The following is a 22,855-nucleotide window of genomic DNA, read 5'->3' on the forward strand; positions in this document are numbered from 1 at the left end:
TCCTGAGAAATCTGTTTGCAGGTCAGGAAGCAACAGTTAGAACTGGACATAAAACAGACTGGTTCCAAATAGGAAAAGGAGGACATCAAGGCTGTATATTGTCACCCTGCTTATTTAACTTATATGCAGAATACATCATGAGACACTGGGCTGGATGAAGCACAAGCTGGAATCAAGATTGCCAGGAGAAATATCAATAACCTCAGATATTCAGGTAACACCCTTATGGCAGAAAACAAAGAACTAAAGAGCCTCTTGATGAAAGTGAAAGAGGACAGTGAAAAAGTTGGCTTAAAACTCAGCATTCAGAAAACTAAGATCATGGCATCTGGTCCCATCACTTCATGGCAAATATATGGGGGAACTGTGGAAATAGTGACACTTTATTTTTTTAGACTCCAGAATAACTGCAGATCGTTATTGCAACCGTGTAATTAAAAGACACTTGCTGCTTGGAAGAAAAGTTATAACCAACCTATACAGCATATTAAAAAGCAGAGACATTACTTTGCCAACAAAGGTCCATCTAATCAAAGCTATGGTCTTTCCAGTGGTCATGTATGGATGTGAGAGTAGGACTATAAAGAAAGCTGAGCACCGAAGAATTGATGCTTTTGGACTGTGGTGTTGGAGAAGACTCTTGAGAGACCCTTGGACTGCAAGGAGATCCAACCAGTGAATCTTAAAGGAAATCAGTCCTGAATATTCATTGGAAGGACTGATGCTAAAGCTGAAACTCCAATACTTTGGCCACCTGATGCAAAGAACTGACTCTAGAAAAGACCCTGATGCTGAGGAAGATTGAAGGTGGCTGGAGAAAGGGAAGACAGAGGATGAGATGGTTGGATGGCATCACCAACTCAATGGACATGGGTTTGAGTAAACTCTGGGAGTTGGTGATGGACAGGGAGGCCTGGCATGCTGCACTTCATGGGCTTTCAAAGAGTTGGACATGACTGAGGGACTGAACTGAACTGAACTGATGGTGACAAAGAATATATTAATCCACAGCTTACAGTTTCTTCAGTCAGAAATTCTTGGAGATAGGTCCTCAAATTATTTGATGGTCATACTTTTCTTTAGTAGCCTGTTTTGGCATTCCTAAAGGGGCGGATATTCTAACTTTATGTAGAAATTAGAAAAAATTCTTATCTCTAAATCTTTTAAGAGTAGCAATAATAAAGCTGGTAGCAAGAGTTGAGCTGCAAACCTCTTACAGTGCCAACATGGAAAGATATAACCATGCTTATACAATTTTTCATATCTCCTTTTACATTTTTTTTCTGTGCATATATATTTTCCTTATACAGATTTGTTTATGCAGTCCATTCATTGCCTGTCTTCCTAGTCCAGCTACCTAAATTTCAGTAGACGTTCTTTTATTTCTATTTACCAACATTTTGTTTTATAGAGGTACAGGTAGATTTTTACTTTCATGACTCCTATTGTTATCAGTGCCTTGGGCTAAATAACTCTGATCATCTACATTAGTTTAAAACACAGATTTTTTTTTTTTTTTTACATTGGAGTATAATTGCTTTCCAATGTTGTGTTAGTTTGTACGACAGCATGCATCAGTTGTAAGTATACATAAATCCCCTCCATCTGCAGCCCCCTGCCCCCCGTCTCTGTAATCACAGAGCGCTGAGCTGAGCTCCTCGTGTGATACAGCGGCCCCCCACCACCTGCTTTACACACGGTCCTGTATCCATGTCAGCCCTGCTCTCTGAGTTCATTCTACCCTCTCTTCCCTCGCTGTGTCCACACGTCCGTTCTTACATCCTCATCCCTATCCCAGCCCTGCAAATAGGTTCCTCAGTGTCCCTTTTCTAGATTGCATATGTATGTGTTAATATATGATATTCTTCTGACTTAGAGAAGTTGAATTTAATATTCTTCCCCCTTCTTTTCATAGATATACTCTCATTCTTACAAGAAAATACTAAAAATCATAATGAAACTTGTTCAAGAGACTCACTCAATTTTTTTTTGCTGGTTTAACCAGTATATTGATCTGCAGCCGTCTTGCAAACTGTAAAGTGAATCCAGTTATCCAAAGACAGAACAAACTAAATTAATTATCAATTTCCTTAAAAAAAAAGTATAAATCCAAAATTTATTTTTACTGTTACATAGAACCTAAGGTGAAACTCTACTACTTGAAATTTATTAAATAACTAATTGGACATATTGCATAGTGCACACGTAATTCTCCATAATTAAATTTTGTGTGTACATTAATGGCTGTATACAGATGTATATGCCCATGCATTTACATACACACAAAATTCCTTTGCCCATACTAATGCCTAGGCTTTATTTAAATTTATAATATTTATTTGAACTGGTTTTGAGGTATCCACAACAGTACTGAAACCCAGAACTCATATACTGTCTATAAATCCTGGACTTTGCGTGATTAAGTATGTATCAGTCAGAACCCATATATCATCCTTATAATTATACTACTACTTATTATTCCTTAAACTGAAATGTGACTCCTAAAATTCTGGCATATCATTTAAACTTTGAAAAGGAGAATATTAAATGAAAAGTTGAAAACTGTTACTCTATAGAAAATTTAATAGATTTTTCCCTACACTGAGTATAATGAATCTTACCTCAAATGCATATATACCTGTAAAATCTTTTAATTGCTTGTAATCAATGTCCCTTCATGTGAGCAGTACTTGCAGTTAAGTTATAAAATGATCATAAAATCGTATTTTATACCAAATTGTTTTAAGTAGAATCATTTCTATCATTGCTTTCCCTGACCTATGAACAATTAAAAAGGTCTATAAAATTCCACATGCTAAAAACTAAAACAGAATTACTTCATCTCATAAGCAACAATAGGAAAAAGATAAATTTTCATTGATATAAAAGTAATTTATCAAGATAAATATATGCAATAAATGTGCAATAAATAAATATGCAATAAATGTGCAAAAAATGATGCAATAAATATAACCAATAAATGTGATCGAGAAAATGGAGAGAATTTAATTTTTCTTTCATTAAAAAAATAATGGTAAACCAAATAGGTCAATAATGCAGTTGCTTACAGGTTCAACATCTAAGTACGTGCTATGTTCTTCTTCATTTGGACTTAAGCCTTCAATAGGTTCTGCAATTTCTGGGCTTGCATGTAGAAAATGAGGAAGTGAAATGTACACAGGTTTTCCTGAAAGCAAGTTTTAAAAGACATATGGGATAAATACTTTTTCTTATTATATATCCCTCTCAGAAAAGATTTCGTTGAAGATAAAGCTTTTTAAGTTAAAAATGAAATGCAGAGTTTCCTTTGAATACTAATTGGATGGTGAGGGTTAGAGACGATTACATCATCTAATCACTTTTGAACAATAACAAAAAGAAATGTAACCAGTCATCCCTTATGTGTTTATTTCCTATAAGTAAGGTTTAGCTGGCCTTCCCTGGTAGCTCAGTGGTAAAGAATCCACCTGCCAATACAGGAGATGCAGGTTTGATCTCTGGAGCAGGAAGATCCCCTGGAGGAGGAAATGGCAACCCACTACATTTTCTTGACTGGGAAATTCCATGAAAAGGAGTCTGGCGGGCTACAATCCATGAGGTCGAAAAGAGTCAGATATGACTTAGCAACTATGCAACAACAGCAAAGCTTAGCTGCTGAACACAAAGTTACAACTATATGCCTTCATGTTTCAGGTAGTAATGTGTCTATGGACTGATAATTCTTTAAAGAGATTCTTCTTTCTTTCTTCACACCTACTCCAATATGAAATAGGTGAGCAAAATATGATAAATTGCAAATTTTGAGTCATTTCTTGTTTTGGAGACTTCCTGAAATACACTTATTTTTATTTACCATTTTCTAGGGTAGAAAAGTTAGAAAAATGTTAGATAAGTTGGGATGTCTAACGTATTTTGGTAACTATTTTAATTTTATCCTAAATCTAAAATGAGCACAGAGATTCTGCATAGCAGAGGGCACCATCAAAAATAAAAAGGCTTACCTATGTGATGGGAAAAAATATTTTCAGAACTTGTATCCCATAAGTAAGTAACATCCAAAATATACAAGGAATTCACATAACTCAAAAAAAATAATCAGTTAAAAAATGAGCAAAGGACCTTAAGATTTATTTTCCAAAGTAGCACAGGAAAATATCAGGGTGGTTTTATCTAATAACAACTAACTTTTGCAACAGTGAAAATCAGAACAAAAACAGCTTACCACCTTCTGCCATTGTTGCTTTCTTACTTTAAATTTCTTGCAGAAAGGGATCCTGGGTGAAGTTTACATTTTAAAGAATAATGCAAATTATGCCATGGATTGTGACATTGAGAACTTGAACTCACCTTCTTTGCATTTGCTAATGTCTAGCACACCATATAAGGTACAGTCTTTTGAGATAATTTTTTCTGTGCAGAAACAGTGGTTGTCTGGATTTTGAAGTGGAGATGCAAAAGCCAAGGATGGAAGAGTAAATCTATACACAGGGATTCCTTTCAGATTCATTTCAGCTGTGAACACAGCATAGATAGACCTGAACACAGATACGAAAGAGCTTCATTCTGGGAAACTGAACTTTGTTCTGGAGATCCATTTTCTCCTATTTTAAATTTATGTTATTGCTTTAACTTAGGAAAATTATGTAATCTTGTTAGAATTCCTGCTTAATTCTTAGGGAAAAAAAATCTTGAGAGATTTTAAGGTATACCAGAACTCAATACTTAGATATTCTTACCTTTGTTTTCAAAAGCTTCTGAGATTAATTTCTGTTTGTGAACTGCAATAGAGTATTTATCCCCTGAGATGGGAATGGCAACCATTCTAGTTTTGTTGCCTGGAGAATCGCCCTGATAGAGGAGCCTGGCGGGCTGCAGAGCTGCAGTCCAGAGTCACAAAGAGTTGGGCATGACTGAGCGACTGACCACAGACATTTCTCATAGTTCATTTCTTCTGTGGATTAATTATCGATGCCTCTCTCAAATCCTTAATTTGTGCCCAGTTTAGGTGAGGTAAAAATAAATTTTCAACCCTCTAAAACTTAATCATGGAGAGAAATTCTGCTTGAGTGTGTGCATGCTGGTGTTTAATACGTGCCTTGTACACGCCCATCATTTTCAGCTATCCACCATAACCTCGGCAATGTACTGGAACCCACTATATACTTACTTTCTTTTGATACCCTGATGACCTTATTTGAAGAAATTCTGCTCTCTTCAGTTTTACAGATAAGAAAAGTTTCAGAGATCTTCAAAGCTTTCTCACACCACACAGAATTTAGACACGAAAGGATTCAAGCGTATCCAGTGCCCAGCGTGGGTGTTGATGCTTGTCTGATAGCTACTGCGCCCTGCCAACTTGAATGGGTGCTGCAGTGTCAGCAGAGCACATTAACACAGATCTGTTTCTGGAATATCGTCATTTTAGACATTTTAAGAAAGATTGGGCATGTCTTTCTTGACTGTTACTAAGCATACTACTACTTCAGTAAAAGAGAGGAACAAATAGCTCTTGCCTGGAAATGGCAAAGAAGAAAATGATTTGCATTGTGCAAAATATCCTTCTACATCTTTCAGGTTTCAGAAATGTAATAAACACATTATGCATTCTATATGGTATGTATTCTTAATACATCAAAACATTTCCTTAAATTTATTTTATTTTTTCTAATATACTATTATTGAGTGTGGTCTTCTTGATTTATCTTTTGTCACTTGGGGAAATAATTCTGACTTAGAGAAATACATCAATGTCTTTGTCTTACCTGCAAATGTCCGAGGAGAAGAATTGTAATACCCGGGTCTTCTCAATAAAAGGTGGAAATAAAGCTGCATCTGTTTAAAAGTTGAGCCAGTGGCAAGGGATTAGATGCAGTTTGTGTCTTAAATCAAGAAATCTTGATTTAAACATGCTTGATAGAAATATAATATGAACTGTAGCCGTTGTACATGTAATTTTTTAAACAAATTTATTTTTCTCTTTGCTTTCTCTTTTATTAAATTTTATGTTGGATCAGTTGATTAACCATGTTTTGTTAGTTTCAGGAGTATAGCAAAATGATTCAGTCATACATAAACATGTATCTGTTCTTTTTCAATTTCTTTTCCCATCTAGGTTAGAAAAGAATATTGAGTAGCGTTCTTTGTGCTATACAGTAAGTCCTTGTGGGTTATCTGTTTTAAACATTAATAGTGTATATATGTCAATCCCAAATTCCAAATCTATCTCCCCCTCCAACTTTTCCCTCAGTCACTATAGTTCATTGTCAGTCTGTGAGTCTGTTTAGTAAGTTCATTTGTATCACTTTTTTTAAGATTCTGCATAAAAGCAGTATCACATGATCCATGTATTTCTCTGTCTGATTTACTTCACTTAGTATGATTATCTCCAGGTCCATTCATATGGCTGCAAATGGCATTATTTCATCCTTTTTAATAGCTGTGTAATATTCTGTTTCATATATGTACCACATTTTCTTTATCTGTTCATCTGTTGATGGACATTTAGGTTGCTTCCATGTCTTGGCTATGGTAAGCAGCACTGCAGTGAATCCTGGGGTGTATATAACCTTTTGAAGTACACTTTTATCCAGATACATGCCCAGGAATGGGATTGCTAGATCATATGGTAGCTCTACTTTTAGTTTCTTAAGAAACCTCCATACTGTTCTCCATTGTGACTGTTACCAATTTAAATTCCTACCACAGTATAGAAAGATTTCCTTTTCTGCACATCCTCTCCAGCATTTATTGTTAGTGGATTTTGGGGTGATGGAATCTGACCATTGTTAAGTAATATCTCACTGTAGTTTTGATTTGCATTTCTCTAGTAAATAGTGATTTTGAGCACATTTTTATGTACTTCTTGGCCATATGTATGTCTTCTTTAGAGAAATGTCAACTTAGGTCTTTTGCCTATTTTTTGATTTTTTTAATATAGAGAGAGCATGAGCTGTTGAAAACTTTGGAAATTAATCCCTCATTGGTTGCATTGTTTGAAAGTATTTTCTCCCATTGTGAGTTATCTTTTAATTTTGTTTATGGTTTACTTTGCTGTGCTAAAGGTTTTGAGTTCACTTATGTCCTATTTGTTTATATTTCTTCTTATTTCTATTTCTTTAAGAGGTGGCTCAGAAGAGAGACTGCAGTGATTTATGTCAGAGAGTGTTCTGCTTATGCATTCCACCTATGTGTTCCTCTAAGAGGTTTAGAGTATTCAGTCTTTAGTTATTTAATTTAGTTATTTAATCCATTTTGAGTTTGTGTATGGTGTTAAAGAGTGTTCAGTTTCATTTTTTACATGTACTTGTCCCATTTTCCCAGCACCATTTATTGAGGAGACTGTCTTTTCTCAGTTGTACACTCTTATCCACCTTGTTGTACATTAATTGGCCATATGTGTGTCGGCTGTTTCTGGGCTTCCTTCCCTGCTCCATGATCTGCATTTCTGTTTTGGTGACACTACCATACTGTTTTGCTGACTGTAACTTTGTAGTACAGTCTGAAGTCAGGGAGCCGTGATTCCTCCAACTTTGTTTTCTTTCTCAAGATTGCTTTGGCTAGTCAAGGTCTTTCATGTCTCCATACACATTTAAAATTTTTTGTTCTAGTTCTATGAAAAATGCAGGGATTTCATTGAGTCTTTAGATTGTGTTGGATAATATAGTCATTTTAATAGTGTTGATCTTTGAATACAATAATGTGATGTATCTTTCCATCTGTTTGTGTCATCTTTGATTTCTTTCTTCATCATATAGTTTCAGAGTATAGGTCTTTTGTTTCCTTAGGCAAGTTTATTTCCAGGTGTTTTATTCTTTATGATACAGTGGCAAATGGGATTGTTTCTTTAATTCATCTTTCTGATCTTCATTGTTAGTGTACAGAAATGGAATAGATTTCTGTGTAATAATTTTGTAATAATAATAGTTACATATTTAGTTATCCTGCAACTTTACTGTGCTCAGATGCTCAATTGTGTCTGACTCTTTGTGACCCCATGGACTGTAGACCACCAGGCGCCTCTGTCCATGGGATTCTCCTGGCAAGAATAGTGGAGTGGGTTGCCATTTCCTCCTCCAGCAACTATATTAGAGCTCTTCAATGAATTCAGTGGTTTTCTGATAGCATCTTTAGGATTCTTTATGTATAGTATTGTGTCATTTGCAAGCAATGACAGTTTTATTTCTTTTCCAAAGTAGATTCCTTTTATTTCTTTTTCTTCTATGATTGCCATGACTAGTACTTCCAAAACTATGTTGAATAATAGTGGTGAGAGTCAACATCCTTTCTTGTTCCTGGTCTTAGAGGAAATGCTTTTATCTTTTAACTGTTGAATATGATGTTAACTATATTTTTTATCATATATGGCCTTTATTATGTTCAGATAGGCCCCCTATGTACCCACTTTCTAGAGTTTTTTTTTTTTAATCTTAATGGATGTTGAATTCTGTTAAAAGCTTTTTCTACCATCTATTGAGATGGTCATATAATTTTATTCTTTAATATTCTTTGATGTCATATACCACACAGATTCATGTCCAGATATTGCAAAATCCTTGTATCCATGGTATAAATCCAACTTTATCATGTTGTGTGATCCTTTAATGTATTGTTTGATTTGGTTTGCTAGTAGTTTGTTGAAATTTTTCACATCTGTATTCATCACTGATATTGACCCATGGTTTCCTTTTTTGTCTGGTTTTGGTATCAGGGTGATGGTATACTCATAGAATGAGTTTGAGAATATTCCTTCTTCTGCAGATTTTTCAATAGTCTCAGAAGGATAGGTTTAACCCTTCTGTAAGTTTTCAATAGAATTCACCTGTGAAGCCATCTAGTCCTGGATTTTTTTCTGTTAGAAGTTTTTAAAGCGCAGTTTCAATTTCATTACTTGTGATTGGTATGTTCATATTTTCTATTTCTTCTTAGTTCATTCATGGGAGAGTATACCTTTCTAAGAATTTGTACATTTCTTCCAGGTTTTCCATTTCATTGACATACAGTTGCTTGTAGTTGTCTCTTATGATCCTTTGTATTTCTGTGGTGTTTGTTGTAACTTCTGTTCTTTTTCATTCCTAATTTTATTGATTTGAACTCTCTCCCTTTTTTCCCCTTGATGAGTTTGGCTACAGGTTTATCCATTTGATTATTTTTAAAGAACAAGCTTTTAGTTTTATTGATCTTTTCTTTTTTTTTTCATTTTGATTCTGCTCTGATTTTTATGATTTGTTTTCTTCTACTAACTTTGGGTGTTGTTTGTTCTTCTTTTTCTATTGCTTTACATGTACGGTTAGGTTGTTAATTTAAAAATTTTCTTGCTTCCTGAGATAAGATTGTTTTGCTATAAACTTCATTCTTACAACTGCTTTTGCTTCTTCCCATAGGTTTTGGATCATCATGCTTTTATTTTCATTTGTCTCTAGGTGTTTTTTTTTAATTCTTTGATTTATTCAGTGATCTATTGGTTTCTTAATAACATGCTGTTTACTCTCAACCCGTTTGTGTTTTTTAGTGTTTTTTTTTTTTTGTAGTTGAATTCTAATCTTATAGCGTTGTGGTCAGAAAAGATTCTTGATATGATTTCAGTTTTCCTAAACTTACCAAGGCTCACTTTGTGGCCCAGCCTGTGATCAATCCTGGAGAATGTTCCATGTGAACTTGAAAGGAATGTATATCTGCTGCTTTTGGATGGAGTGCGCTATAAAGTCCATCTAGTCTGTCTTTTAAGGCCTGTATTTCCTTTCATCTTCTGTCTGGATGACCTGTCCATTGATGAAAGTGGGATGTTAAAGTCCCCCAGTATTATTGTGTTACTGTTGATTTGTCTTTTTATAGCTTTAGTATTTGACTTATATATGAGGATCCTCCTATTTTGGGTGCATGTACATTTGCAGCTATTACATCTTCCTCTTGGATTGATCCCTTGATCATTATCTAGTGTCCTTCTCTGTCTCTTGTAAAAGTCTTTATTTAAAGTCTGTTTTGTCTGATGAATGTTGCTACTCCAGCTTTCTTCTGACTTCCATTTGCATGGAATACCTTTTTCCATACTCTGAATTTCATTGTGTATGTGTACTTAGATATGAAGTGGATCTCCTGTAGACAGCATATATACAAGACTTGCTTTTGTATCCATTTAGCTAGTCTGTGTCTTTGGTTGGAGCATTTAATCCATTTACATTTAAGCTAATTAGCAGTGTCTGTTCCTACTTCTATATTCTTTATTGTTTTGGATTTGTTTTTGTAGGTCTTTTTTCTTCCCTTTCTCTTTTGTTCTGTTCTCTTGTGATTTGATGACTAGCTTCAGTGTTGAATTTATTTTTCTTTTTTGTGTTTGTATCTATTGTAGATTTTCAGTTTGCTATTACCAAGAGGATTTGATAAAGCAGTCCATATATAATAAGGTTGTTTTAAGTTGCTGATGTTTTAATTTCAAGTGCATTTCCAATATCCTGCATTTGTGCTCCCTTATTCTCATAGTTACTGGTTTTGATATCATATTTTGCCTTTTTTTGTGCAGATGATTTCCTTTCTTACTTTTTTTTGCCTTTACTGGTAAGGTTTTCCGTTCTTAATTTATTTGTCTCTAGTAGTGACCTTTTCTTTTCTAGGATTTGTTGCAGATCTGGTCTGGTGATAATGAGTTCTCTGTAAAGCTTTTGATTTCTCTGTTGCATCTGAACTATAGTCTTCTTAGGGTATTCTTGGTTGTAGGTCCTTCCCTTTCATCACCTTGGATATATCATGCCACTCCCTTCTGGCCTGCTGAATTTCTACTGAGAAATCAGATGATAATCTTATGGGAGTTACCTTATATGTTATTTGTTGTTTTCCCCTAGTTGCTTTTAATGTTTTTCTTTGTCTTAAATAGTTGTCCATTTAATTACTGTGTGTCTTGGCATATTCCTCCTTGGGTTTATCTTGCCTGAGACTCTCTGCACTTCCTGTACTACACTCACTGTTTTCTTTCCCATGTTAGGGAAATTTTCAGCTATTTACATTCATTTTTCTCTCTCTTTTCCTTCTGAAACTCATATAAATGTGAATATTGGTGTGTTTAACTTTATCCCAGACTTTTAGACTGTCTTCATTTCTTTTTATTATTATTTTTTTCTTTATTCTGTTCTGCAGCAGTGGTTTCCACCATTCTTTTAGTTCACTTAGCCATTCTGCCTCAGGTACGCTGCTGTTGCTTGCTTATAGTGAATTTTTCATTTCAGCTACTGAATTGTTCATCTCTTTTTGTTCTTTTGTTTTTCTAGGTCTATTGTTAAACATTTCTTACATCTTCTTGATCTTTTTATGAGATCTTGTATCATCTTCACTTTCATTACTCTGAATTCTTTTTTTGAGTAGATCACCTATCTCCATTTCACTAAGATGTTATTCCACGTTTTATCTTGTTCCCTCATCTGGGACATATTCTTCTGCAACCTCATTTTGTCTAATTTTCTGTGGTTGTGATTTCTTTTCTGGAGGCTTCAGGATTGTAGTTCTTTTTGCTTCTGCTGTCTGTCCCCTTGGACAAGGCTATCTGAGTCTGAGAGGCTTGCACAGGCTTGCTGGTGGAGGATTTTGTTCCTGCCCACTGGCAGGCAGAGCTGGGTCTAGTTCTTTTGGAGGGCAGGGCTGTACTCAGAAAGCCTGTGTGCTGAGGGATGGGGCTGTGTTCCTGCCTTGCTTGTTTTGCATGAGGTGTCCCGGCACTGGCGCCTACAGGATGTTGGCTGGCGCTAGATCTTGGGGAGGAAATGGTATTCACCAGAACTTCCACTACTAGTTTGTTTGTTTGTTTTCCCATTTTGGGGAAAATAATTATACCACCTGGCAGGTATGGAATTTGGTTTCATTGTGATTGTGATTTTGCCCCTCCTCTGTCTTGTTGTGGTTTCTTCTTTGTCTTTGGATGTAGGGTATTTTTTTAGATGATTCTAGCATTTTGCTAATGTTGTTGTGGATGGTTGTTGAGCAGTTAGTTGTGATTTGGGTGTTTCTGAAAGAAGGGGTGAACTCACATTCTTCTGCCTTGCCATCTTACTGGCCAGTTGATTCAGAAATTTGTATACATGTAATTTTTAAATCCTCCAATAGCCACATTTTAAAATGATAAAAGTCGGTTATATTTAACCCAGTATATCCAAAAAACATCATTTTACACATAATCAATGTAAAATTAACAAAATCTCAAGATCCTGTGTGTACTTAATACGTATGGCACATTTTGGTTTGTACTAACCCTTTTTCAAGTGCTTAATACTGACAAGTGACTAGCTGCTGTCTTATTCAACAAGTCTGTATACTGTACACATTCATTGGTATTCACTTTTGTATTAAATTTTCCACTGTTTAAAAATAAATGAAAGTTTGTTTAAAAAATGGCCAAATCACCTGTTGTTAAAACTGTGATTGTGTTTTCCTACCCTATGAGTAGAGTGGCAATTCCGTTATGTTGAGGTTCCTTTACATGTCCTTTTGGTAAATGTTGTTCTTACTTTTGATTGTGATTCATTCACCTACCCTTATGGCTGATTAATATTTTTTAAATCATTTTTTGAAGTTCTCTCTCTAAGCAGAATTTCATGCAAATAGTTTGAAAATGTATACATCAAAACATAAAAGGCATTTGTTGAGCTTATTGAACCCCTACAGTGATTATTATCCATGGCACACAGTGGATATAAGAAGAAATAACTAGATAATTTCTTCCATTTACTCCACAAATGAGTATCAGCAAAATGAGCTGCTGCTGAATGTGTTTGTTCAAAACAGTAAGACCTAGCCTTCAGTTATGAATACCACATTCTTTTTCTAGTAACAACACAAACTTTGGAATCTTCTTACATTTCACTTATAACAGAAAATCAGTAAACTCGATCCTGCCTTTAAGATAATGGGCTATTGAAGATTAGCTGAAGTGCCCAGATGGGTCTCTGAATGGGCATTGCCTACAACTGCCTTCCCAACACCTTAAACATTAAAGGAAAAGAATACATTGAAATGCTTTAAATATCATCAAAGATTCTGTCATAATGATACCAGCGGTTACCATGTGTCATAACCCTAGGATTGTGCATACTTGCAGGACCCTTTTTTTTAAAAATACATTCAAGTGCAAATCAGTATTTTAATTTTATACCTCTTTAAGCTTATTGGAGAAGGTATGGTAAGTACTTCTATCATGCTAACAACATTGGAATCTATTCTGTTTCTTTACACTGTTTTCCTAGTGTGTAACCAACAATCTCTCTCAAAGGGATTCCGTCAGAATCCTTGGTCTGCCCAATATACCGTTACTCCTAGTATTTTTACTTCTGTTTTTCTCTTAGATACTTTTAACTTCATGCTTTGTTCCCATCTCTAGTTTAGAATGTTCGTTTTTGCATGTTTTTTCATGGTTAGTAACAATATCCAGTACAGGTATGTATTAGTTAACACATATGTAACCTTGATTTTGTTGCTACTGTTGTTCTTTTCTCTGTAATTATGATCATCTTATTCAAAATAGATGGCTCCCCTTGCAAGGTTACTGATTCTTCTTCATACTGAAACCTCCACTTGGATATATGTTTTACCTTTCATAATTATGTTGATGTTAAATTCTTTCAGTTTTAAATTATTATCTATACAGTATGTACAATAGATGTGAACAGTAACTACTAACCTCTTTACTTCTGTGACCAGTAAGTCAGTTAATTAGTCTTTACAAAGCAAACATTTCCCTAGGAATGCAGTAATGGTTTATCCTTAGTGGTTAATCTTGAGACATTCCACCAAATTAGGTAGTTACTAAGACTGTATAGGAATAGAGACCTGAATTATGTTGTAGGGATACAAAGGTAGGTAAAAGCATACCTATTGAGAACATTGTTGGTATGATGATAGATTTGTGGGAGAAAAGAGGGGGTTTCGTTGTGGTGTTATTACAAAACAAATACCCTTACCTGTACCATTAATCATGTCACAGTAACTTGCCCAATAGGAGAGACGCCTTAGGGACAAAAAGAAAAAGGAAAGGAAATTAACATTCACATTCCAAGAGAACCACCTCACATTAATTTGTCTTTTATGGTTCAAGTGGTGGGGTGGTGGTTTAATTGCTAAGTTGTGTCTGACTCTTACAGGAGTCTGTAGCCCACCAGGCTCTTTTGTCCATGGGATTTTCCAGGCAGGAATACTGGAGTGAGTTGCCATTTCCTTCTCCTGGCAATCTTCCTGACCCAGGGCTTGAACTTGTGTCTCCTGCATTGCAGAGAGTTTCCTACATTGCAGGTGGATTCTTTACCGACTGAGCCACCAGGAAAGCCCTACTTCTGCTAAAGTAGTAAATATTGATTAGACTAGATGTGACAAATGCTAAATTTAAGAAATATTCTAAATCATTTGGTCTATGTTTTGTTCGAAGTTTTCATCTTGCTGAGGTAATGAAGTGCCTGATACCATTAAGTGGCCAGATTATAAAATAAAAACTGATAAATGTTGTTAGGAACAACTTGGAACAGACCGAGTTCTTAAACATTTTTTGAGAAATATTTATCAGAAATTTAGATGTCTGTTTAGGATTAAGTTTCTGTGTTCCAGTGAGAGAAGTGGATTGTTGCATAGTATATTGAGTGTTCAACTGAGTAGGAGGAAAATATTAAGTAGGTAACTGATGAAAACTCAGTATGAGGGAGAAGAGGGGAGTGTGGAGGAGCAAAGAAGCAGATGTTTGATTAGTAGTGACTGGAAATGTAGATAATCAATTGATACTTTTCCCCTCTTTTAACTTTGCATGAACTGACATTAAAGTAAAATGGAGTTTATTAATTTATACTCTGGTATCTTCATGAGATATACATATATCTGGAAACAATACAAACAATGGTAGTGATAGTTTCTCTGCAGTCTCAGAAACTTTTTCGTGATAGAAAATGGGTTTTTCACTCTCCTAACATATCATGCCCTAAGATGTCAAGGCAAGCTGTTGCTGCTTTTTGAAACAGAATAAGCTGTCAATCATGCTCAGTCTTGCCATGGTCAGTTAAATTAACCTTATCTTAACCTTAAACTCATGTGAAATTCTTATTCCAATTAGGAGCACTCAGTAACTCCTCAAAACCTCTCTGTAATATTGAAATTAAAGAAATGCTCACTGTACTCAATATATGAACACTGCGATGATATCCCATAAGATGAGCATTTAGATGTGTTTTGTTCCCTCCATTAGATTTTCCTGTAAAAAAAAATGTGACTTTGGACTCTGTAGATGAAAAAGGAATATGAGTAACTATTTAACTGTTTTATGCAAATTTTATATAGGAACTCAGTGTGAGGTAATGCTTGCTTAATTAATAAAAATATTTCATCTCTTGATTTTGATTATTCTTTGTTAGGAAATCATTGATCTAAAACTCATCTTAACTTTGAGGAGAACAGTCTTTTTGCCCTTGGTATTTATTGGGGTTCTTCCTATTTTAGACATACGACAGATTAGATGTACTCCAGATAAGCAGGCAGGAGCTAGAGAAAAGTAGGAAATTGTGGCTATGTGAACATATCTCATTTTACTACTACTTCACAGGATATGTGCTCTTTATTTTCAAGTTCAATATGTCAGTTTTAGAACAGGAAATATTAATTCCATTTTTATATTGATAGGCTTTTTTTTTTAAAGCTGAGTTATTTTAAGAACATTTGAAAGGGGAAAGTCACAAAAGTTGTGGCATGGATTCGTTAAGCTTCCATCTTTATAGACATGTTTAGTCATGTCACTGGAAAGAATGATATTTTTATTTCATGCTCAGTAAAAAAACAATAAAACAACAGTATATTTTCCTAGCTCCTGGATGATGAGTTGACATATTGATATTCTTCCTTTTAATTTGCTGTTATGTAATTGAAGTGTGCATGAAAACTCTGGTTATGCAACACAGATAAAAGCAGCCCCTTTAGATTTCTGTGTATAAGAGACCTATTCATAAAGGTGAACCCTCCAGTGGGGCTGATACTCAGCGGCTATGTACCAGTGTGACTTTTAGTCATCACAACTAAAGGGTTAATGCCTGGTAGACCAGGAGTTTCTAAGGGCTGAGATACAGGCAACTCTGTTCCACAGATTGGTGCCTGTGCCTTACCAGTTGGTAAATAAGTTTCTTGCCTGCCTTAAAGCATCCTAGTGACACACACACACACACACACACACACAACTTACTTTGCCTGTATACTTACTTTTTGCCTTTGTATGTGTCAATTATGCCAACTTTGCTTATGTCATCTTTCCCATTGAAAACTTTATAAACTCCATCTACAGTGTTGTTGTACTGAAGAAACACATACAAGAAAAAACTGCTTCTAAAACAAGCCATGCTTTCCAAATTATAGTATGTAATTAACTGACTTTTGCATTTCTCAGACACTGGCTGTTCACAGTTATTTTATATGATTTGAAATATATAAGTGACGAATTTTTAAATTACTGATTTTTAATATTTTATAAAAGCAAGATATAAAAGGTGCCTAGAAATAAGTGCTAGATGCTGAGAATAAAGGAAGAAAACAACTATCAGAAGCTGACACGATCCAACTCTAGTATTCTCTTGTAATTAAGCCAGAAAGGCCATTTGATCACTAGTCCTGTTTTATTGGGGTGAAGGGATAGTTAACAAAACCTATGAGAAAAATGACAGCTTTCCTGAAGTTTTCTCAATGTTATGATCTCTAATATGTGGTTACTAAAATTTAGGTACACAAAATTAAAAACAGAAATAGCCAAGGAAAGAATTGAGTATTTTAGGTAAATAATAATTGAATGTATTATCCTTTAAGGCTTCTATACTTAAATTTAATTGATATATAACCTTGCAATCCTAAAAATCATCTCAAGTAAAATAATTAAAGAATATTACTGATATCTAATAAAATGCCAAATGAATTCATACTCAATTTTAAAATGCAGTAGTTGTTCTTTTCATGGCTCAAAAAATTAACTAAGTATATCACCAAGTTCACATCTTCTTAAATTTCCTATATGTGATTTCATGACATTTGTAGATGTTTTTATCAACTAACTCTATGAACATATGATATTGCTGATTTATCCTTCTGGTTGTGTGGAATTTCAGGTAACTTTTAAATTTATGTTAAAACAAACTTGTAGGAGGGCTAGAGAAGGAAGAATGGTATGATGAATACATTTCATATAAAAATAGGGATTCAACCTGATTGTTCATAGATAGAAAACCGAAGTCAAAACTGTATTCAAAGTTTTTCCACCCTACAATTTAATTTTAGACAGTTTATATATTTGTCAAAGAATGGAAACTTGATTAAATGCTAGTTGAATTTTAATTAGTAAATTCAGAGAAGTAAATTTTCCCAGCTAGGAAAGATGAAACTATGTGAGATAGACTTTGAAATAGTGAGAATATTTATTAGGGCTAATAAACTAATAGGGTTAAGAAATAGGGTTAACACACTAAATAATAAAACTGTGAATTGCCAATGCCATTATATTTATCTGGTTAAAGTCTAATAATATTGACATTCATATTGTTACTCACGGGATAGAATGAACCAACTGCATTAGTAGGGTGTAGAACCAAATTCAAGAATGGATCCTTGTAGGCCCACTAGTATTTATAGTTCTTTCAAAGTTCTCTTTTGAAACATGAGAATTTGACTTTTTGATAAGTGAATTGAGTATTAAATTTACTTTTTAAACAAAAGTGACTTTTAAGAACTTAGAGTATGTACTCTGAGATCAGAAATATGGTTGACACATTAAATGATAAAAAAATTATGAACTGTCAATATGATTATATTTATCCAGTTAAAGTCTAACAGTATCAACATTTATAATTGTTACTCACAGGATAAAACACACCAACTGTAGTAGCAACAGTATATGGAACCAAATTCAAGAATGGATCTGTATAGCCCCACAATAGTTCTTTCAAAGTTCTGTTTTGAAACATAGAAGATTTTGACTTTTTGATAAGTGAGTTGACTATTACTTGAATAAATGAACTTGTATAGAGATGTGGTACAGCCTGCAAAAAAAAAAAAAAAAATCAGGGTTTAAGACACCGACTGCAGTATCACTTTCTTGACAAATAAATATGAATATAAGAATTAAACTGAATAAAACAAGTTCCAGCTATCTTTAAAATGACTGCCAAATCTAGCCAGGGCTAAAAGTATATTATTTCTTCATCTCTTCATGAGTACATTTCTCTGTGGTTGTGTGGGCCACAGGAAGAAGAGTTTCAAAGTTAAGTCCTACTTTTGGACACATTTTATTTGTTTCTCTCATTGGCTGTTGATTTTGGCTGTGCTGAGTCTTCACTGCTCTGCAGGCTTCTCTCTGGCTGCCTTGAGCAGGGCCAGTCTCTCACTGTGGTGCGTGGGCTTCTCCTGACGCAGAGCATGGGCTCTAGGGTGTGCAGACTTCAGAAGCTGGGGCGTGTGGGCTCAGCAGTTGCGGCTCCTTGGCTCTAGGACACATGCTCAACAGCACAGGCTTAGCTGCTCTGAGGCATGTGGGATCTTCCTGGACCAGGGACTGAACTCACGTCTCCTGCATTATCAGGTTCTTTATCACTGAGTCACAGGGGAAGCCCCATAAATCCTACTTTTTAAAATGATACACATTAAGTGGTCTTCTAATCAGTCTTCAGTTGATTATTCTATGAACTTGTCATCTTTCCAAATGATCATAATTAAAAATAATAGCATAAGAAAGCATTTTTATAAAAGTGAAAAAAAAAGATATCTAATGGTAGTTTTAATCATGAGATTATTTACAGTTGGATTCTAGAGTAATTTTGCTGTTTGTCTACTCACGGCTACAGCCAGGTTGAGAATGGTGAACGTGTCATCCTCAGTTCCAACTGATAGCGAGGGTTCGAAGATGGCACCATTGGGCTGTAGGAAAGAGACCGTGTGGTTCTCAGAGTCCTGGGTTATATTTTCCTTGGCTAGATAACGAACTCTGAAACACAAGAGAAACTAAAACTCAAAACAGTTGTTTCAAATGAATGTCATTCATTTTAACAGAAGTTAAAATTCAAAATAGTTATTTCAAATGAACATTAATTCTCAAATGCCATTCATTTAAGCAGTGATTATTGAGTACAAAGATTATGTCAGAGATTAGACTAAACAAGTAGGTTAAAATGAATAATAGGCCAATGCGGAGCCTCCAGCAAATTAGAGAATCTTAGGTGTGCATAGCAGAGGAGAAGGAATATGTGTCATTGTAGGAGTTTACACAGATTCTGTGGGAAAACATAGAACAGGTACAAAGTCAGGCTAGGGATTATGGTGGGAATAATGGACAGGATACAATTATATTTTAAGTGTTCTGAGTGACAAATAGAAGCTTAGTTAGGTAAAATGGGCTAGAAAATAGCATGTGTTAGGTAAATGTGTTATTTTAGTAATTCAGATGTTTCAATATGGTTGGTTTAAGGAGTAAGGAGAGTGGTGGAAATAAAGTGATTAAAATAGGTTAAGATCTGGACCTTAAAAGGGCTGCATCCCATACTGAAATGTTTAGCTTTTATCCTGAGGGCGAGGAGAAGAAAGAGAGTTTTAAACAAGGGAATAGTAAGAGCATGTTTTCATATAAGAAAAAGACTGTTCAAAGTGCACAGACTTTCCTGTATTGGCTTTTCCATATTTTCCAATGTTTTAATGAGAAATAAAGATGCTAGTGAAATATACTTTCCACTTTACAGATCATTTCCCCTCAATACCTACCCCATATATTGTTAAACTTATTACATCTAGGCTTCTCACTCTAAACACCTCTAGGCAAAGTACCATCTACCTTTAGGAAAGAGGTGAAGGGTGGTTTTATGGGGAAAAAATCTTTTGGAAGTAAAAGACATTTAGTGAGATGAAATAAGGTATACATTATTCATTGCTCTATCATTTATCTGAATATCTATTATGTGAGGTTATGGTGGATATCTGTTGTTATCTGACTAAGGTAAACACTGAGAAAACATGAAACAAGTGTGGAAACAAAAAACAAACCAAAGAAAACCTGAAGTGATTTCAATCAGGTATAATAAAATTGTAAATTCCTGTAGGATAGGTATTATGTGTGTTTTGTATGCCCAAGCAGTATCTGGTAAATGGTAATTTCTTGGTAAATATTTTAGAATAAGTAAATAATGGTTCATATTCTTTAAAAAGTGAATTAACAAAAATATAGAAATATATCTTATTTCCAATATAATTTCATTAAAGCTTTATTGTTCACTATTCTTGGAGTACTGCAGACACATAGAATACAAAAATCGAAAACAGCAGCCAGGATAGTCTATTACTACTCAATTATTATTCCCTCTTAGAAAATTATATTTTAAACATATTACATATCATTAACATTATAATGTTAAAATGCTTTAATTTTCAGGAGATTTATATATATATATATATAATAATTGAAATAATAGCAAAATAGTTTTGACCCTGTTTTCTTAGTTGTAGTTACAACACTATACCAGTAGATGGCAATCACTAAGAGAAAAATCCTTTAAACTGAGGTCTGTGTTTAAAATGTACTTTTAAAAAGAGAACATAATCACTCAATTTTGGTTTAAAAATTAGACTACATACAGGTCCTAGAAAGTGTTGGTTAATGAGATCAAAGGGAGGAGTTCCCCTCTACTTTAGCCCAAGATTGGTTTCTGTGTACTCCTATCAAAGCAGAGGAACTTAAAAAAATTATATTGGATCTGAGAATATTTTGAAGGAATTAACCAGGTCTTCAAAGAATTGGCATAGGTTAGAATAGACATAAGTAAGATCTCAAACAAGATAATTTTATTCTTTGACCCATGTCACATCCTGCCAGAGTTTCATCAACCTCACATTAGCAGCCAAAGCTAAATAAGCCTGTGCTTCTCTTTGAGGAGGGACATCCTTCTCCACTGGAAAAGGTTGGTTTCCATTCCAATCCCAAAGAAGGGCAATGCCAGAGAATGTTCAGACTACCACACGATTGCACTCATTTCACATGCTAGCAAGGTAATTCTCAAAATCCTTTAGGCTTCAACAGTGTGTAAAACCAAGAACTTCCAGGTGTACAAGCTGGATTTAGAAAAGGAAGAGGAACCAGAGATCAAATTGCCAACGTCCATTGGATCATACAAAAAGCAAGGGAATTCCAGAAAAACATCTACTTTTCTTCATTGATTACACTAAAGCCTTTGGCTGTGGATCACAACTAACTGTGGAAAATTCTTCAAAAGATGGGAATACCAAACCACCTTACTTACCTCCTGAGAAACCTGTATGCAGGTCAAGAAGCAACAGTAAAAACTCGGCATGGCAAAAACTGATTGTTTTAAAATTGGGAAAGGAGTACATCAAGGTTGTTTATAGTCACCCTGCTTATTTAACTTATATCACAGCACATCATGCAAATGCTAGGCTGGATGAATCACAAGCTGGAATCAAGATTGCTGGGAGAAATAGCAATAACCTCAGAGATGCAGATGACACCACCTAATGGTAGAAAGTGAAGAAGAACTAAAGAGCCTCTTTATGAAGGTGAAAGAGGAGAGTGAAAAAAAAGCTGGCTTAAAGCTTAACATTCAGAAAACTAAGATCATGGCATCTGGTCCCGTCACTTCATGGTGAAATAGATGGGGAAAAAATGGAAACAGTGACAGACTATTTTCTTGGGCTCCAAAATCACTGTGGAAGGTGACTGCAGCCATGACAGTGACACTTGATCCTTGGAAGAAAAGCTCTGACAAACCCAGACAGCATATTAAAAAGCAGACACGTTACTTTGCCAGCGAAGGTCGCCCTAGTCAAAGCTATGGTTTTACCAGTAGTCATGTTTGGATGTGAGAGCTGGACCCATAAAGGAGGCCGAGTGCCGAAGAATTGGTGCTTTCGAACAGAGATGCTGGAAAAGGCTCTTGAGTGTCCCTTAGACAGCAAGGAGATCAAACCAGTCAATCCTAAATAAATCAACCCTGAATACTCATTGGAAGGTCTGATGCTGAAGCTCCAATACTTTGGCCACCTGATGTGAACAGCTGACTCATTGGAAAAGGCCCTGAGCCGAGAAAGATTGAGGACAGGAGGAGAAGGGGGCGACAGAGGATGAGATGGTGGGATGGCATCATTGACTCAATGGACTTGAGTTTGAGCAAACTCTGGGAGATAGTGAAGGACAGGGAAGCCTGGCTTGCTGCACTCCATGGGGTCACAAAGAGTTGGACATAACTGAGAGACTAAACAACAGTTTTCCTCCACTTCCAGTTTCAACTGAATTCAGGAAATTGTTGGGAAAAGCTATTAACTTTTCCTGAAATGTAGCCAGTCATTTTCCTATTATTTAAGACATCTAATCAGGCACTAAGAACTCCATTTTATTGACCTAATGAGACAAAATAACTCAGTTAATCATAAATTCCTTTAATATTGTTATATATATACAAATTAATTGTTTGTGTGCTTTAGTTGCAAATCTAACTTCTCTTTCCAACCCTCACCTCTTTGCTTCTCCAGGTAAATCAATTACATCTTACTCATTTCACTTTTATACCTTAGAGAGGTTCACACCTCTAAGAATAAAATATATATTAACTGTCACCTATCAGAGCAGGACTAGGAGAGGAGTCAGTATTGAGTTTTTCTGTGCCACCGTTAGTATCCTTAAAAGTTAAAACATAACCTCCAAACAAACAAAAAATTAAACAAAAATCATGGTAAGTTCTCAGATTCGTTATTCTCTTTTCTTACATGCCATCAGTTCACTCAGTTCTGATTTTTAAAGTTATGCTTAGATTCTTATTAGGTCATATGTGAATTCTAGATTTTCAGATGCACACATCATAGCTACAACATTTTTTTT

At 35.0% G+C, this 22,855-nt stretch overlaps 1 protein-coding gene across 1 annotated transcript in view; it reads right to left on the reverse strand.

Annotated features, from left to right (window-relative positions):
* LOC122674020 (platelet glycoprotein 4-like) overlaps positions 1 to 22,855 on the reverse strand; it is a 56,053-nt gene that overhangs the window by 6,418 nt on the left and 26,780 nt on the right. Inside the window, 9 exon segments of the mRNA XM_043872006.1 lie at positions 1,979 to 2,004; positions 2,006 to 2,053; positions 3,069 to 3,187; positions 4,348 to 4,535; positions 5,763 to 5,832; positions 13,938 to 13,984; positions 16,204 to 16,295; positions 17,844 to 18,023; positions 18,817 to 18,964. Of these exon segments, the coding sequence (XP_043727941.1) occupies positions 1,979 to 2,004; positions 2,006 to 2,053; positions 3,069 to 3,187; positions 4,348 to 4,535; positions 5,763 to 5,832; positions 13,938 to 13,984; positions 16,204 to 16,295; positions 17,844 to 18,023; positions 18,817 to 18,964 (918 nt within the window).

This window comes from Cervus elaphus, chromosome 18 (assembly GCF_910594005.1).
Source record: "Cervus elaphus chromosome 18, mCerEla1.1, whole genome shotgun sequence".
NCBI classification, from domain to species: Eukaryota; Metazoa; Chordata; class Mammalia; order Artiodactyla; family Cervidae; genus Cervus; species Cervus elaphus.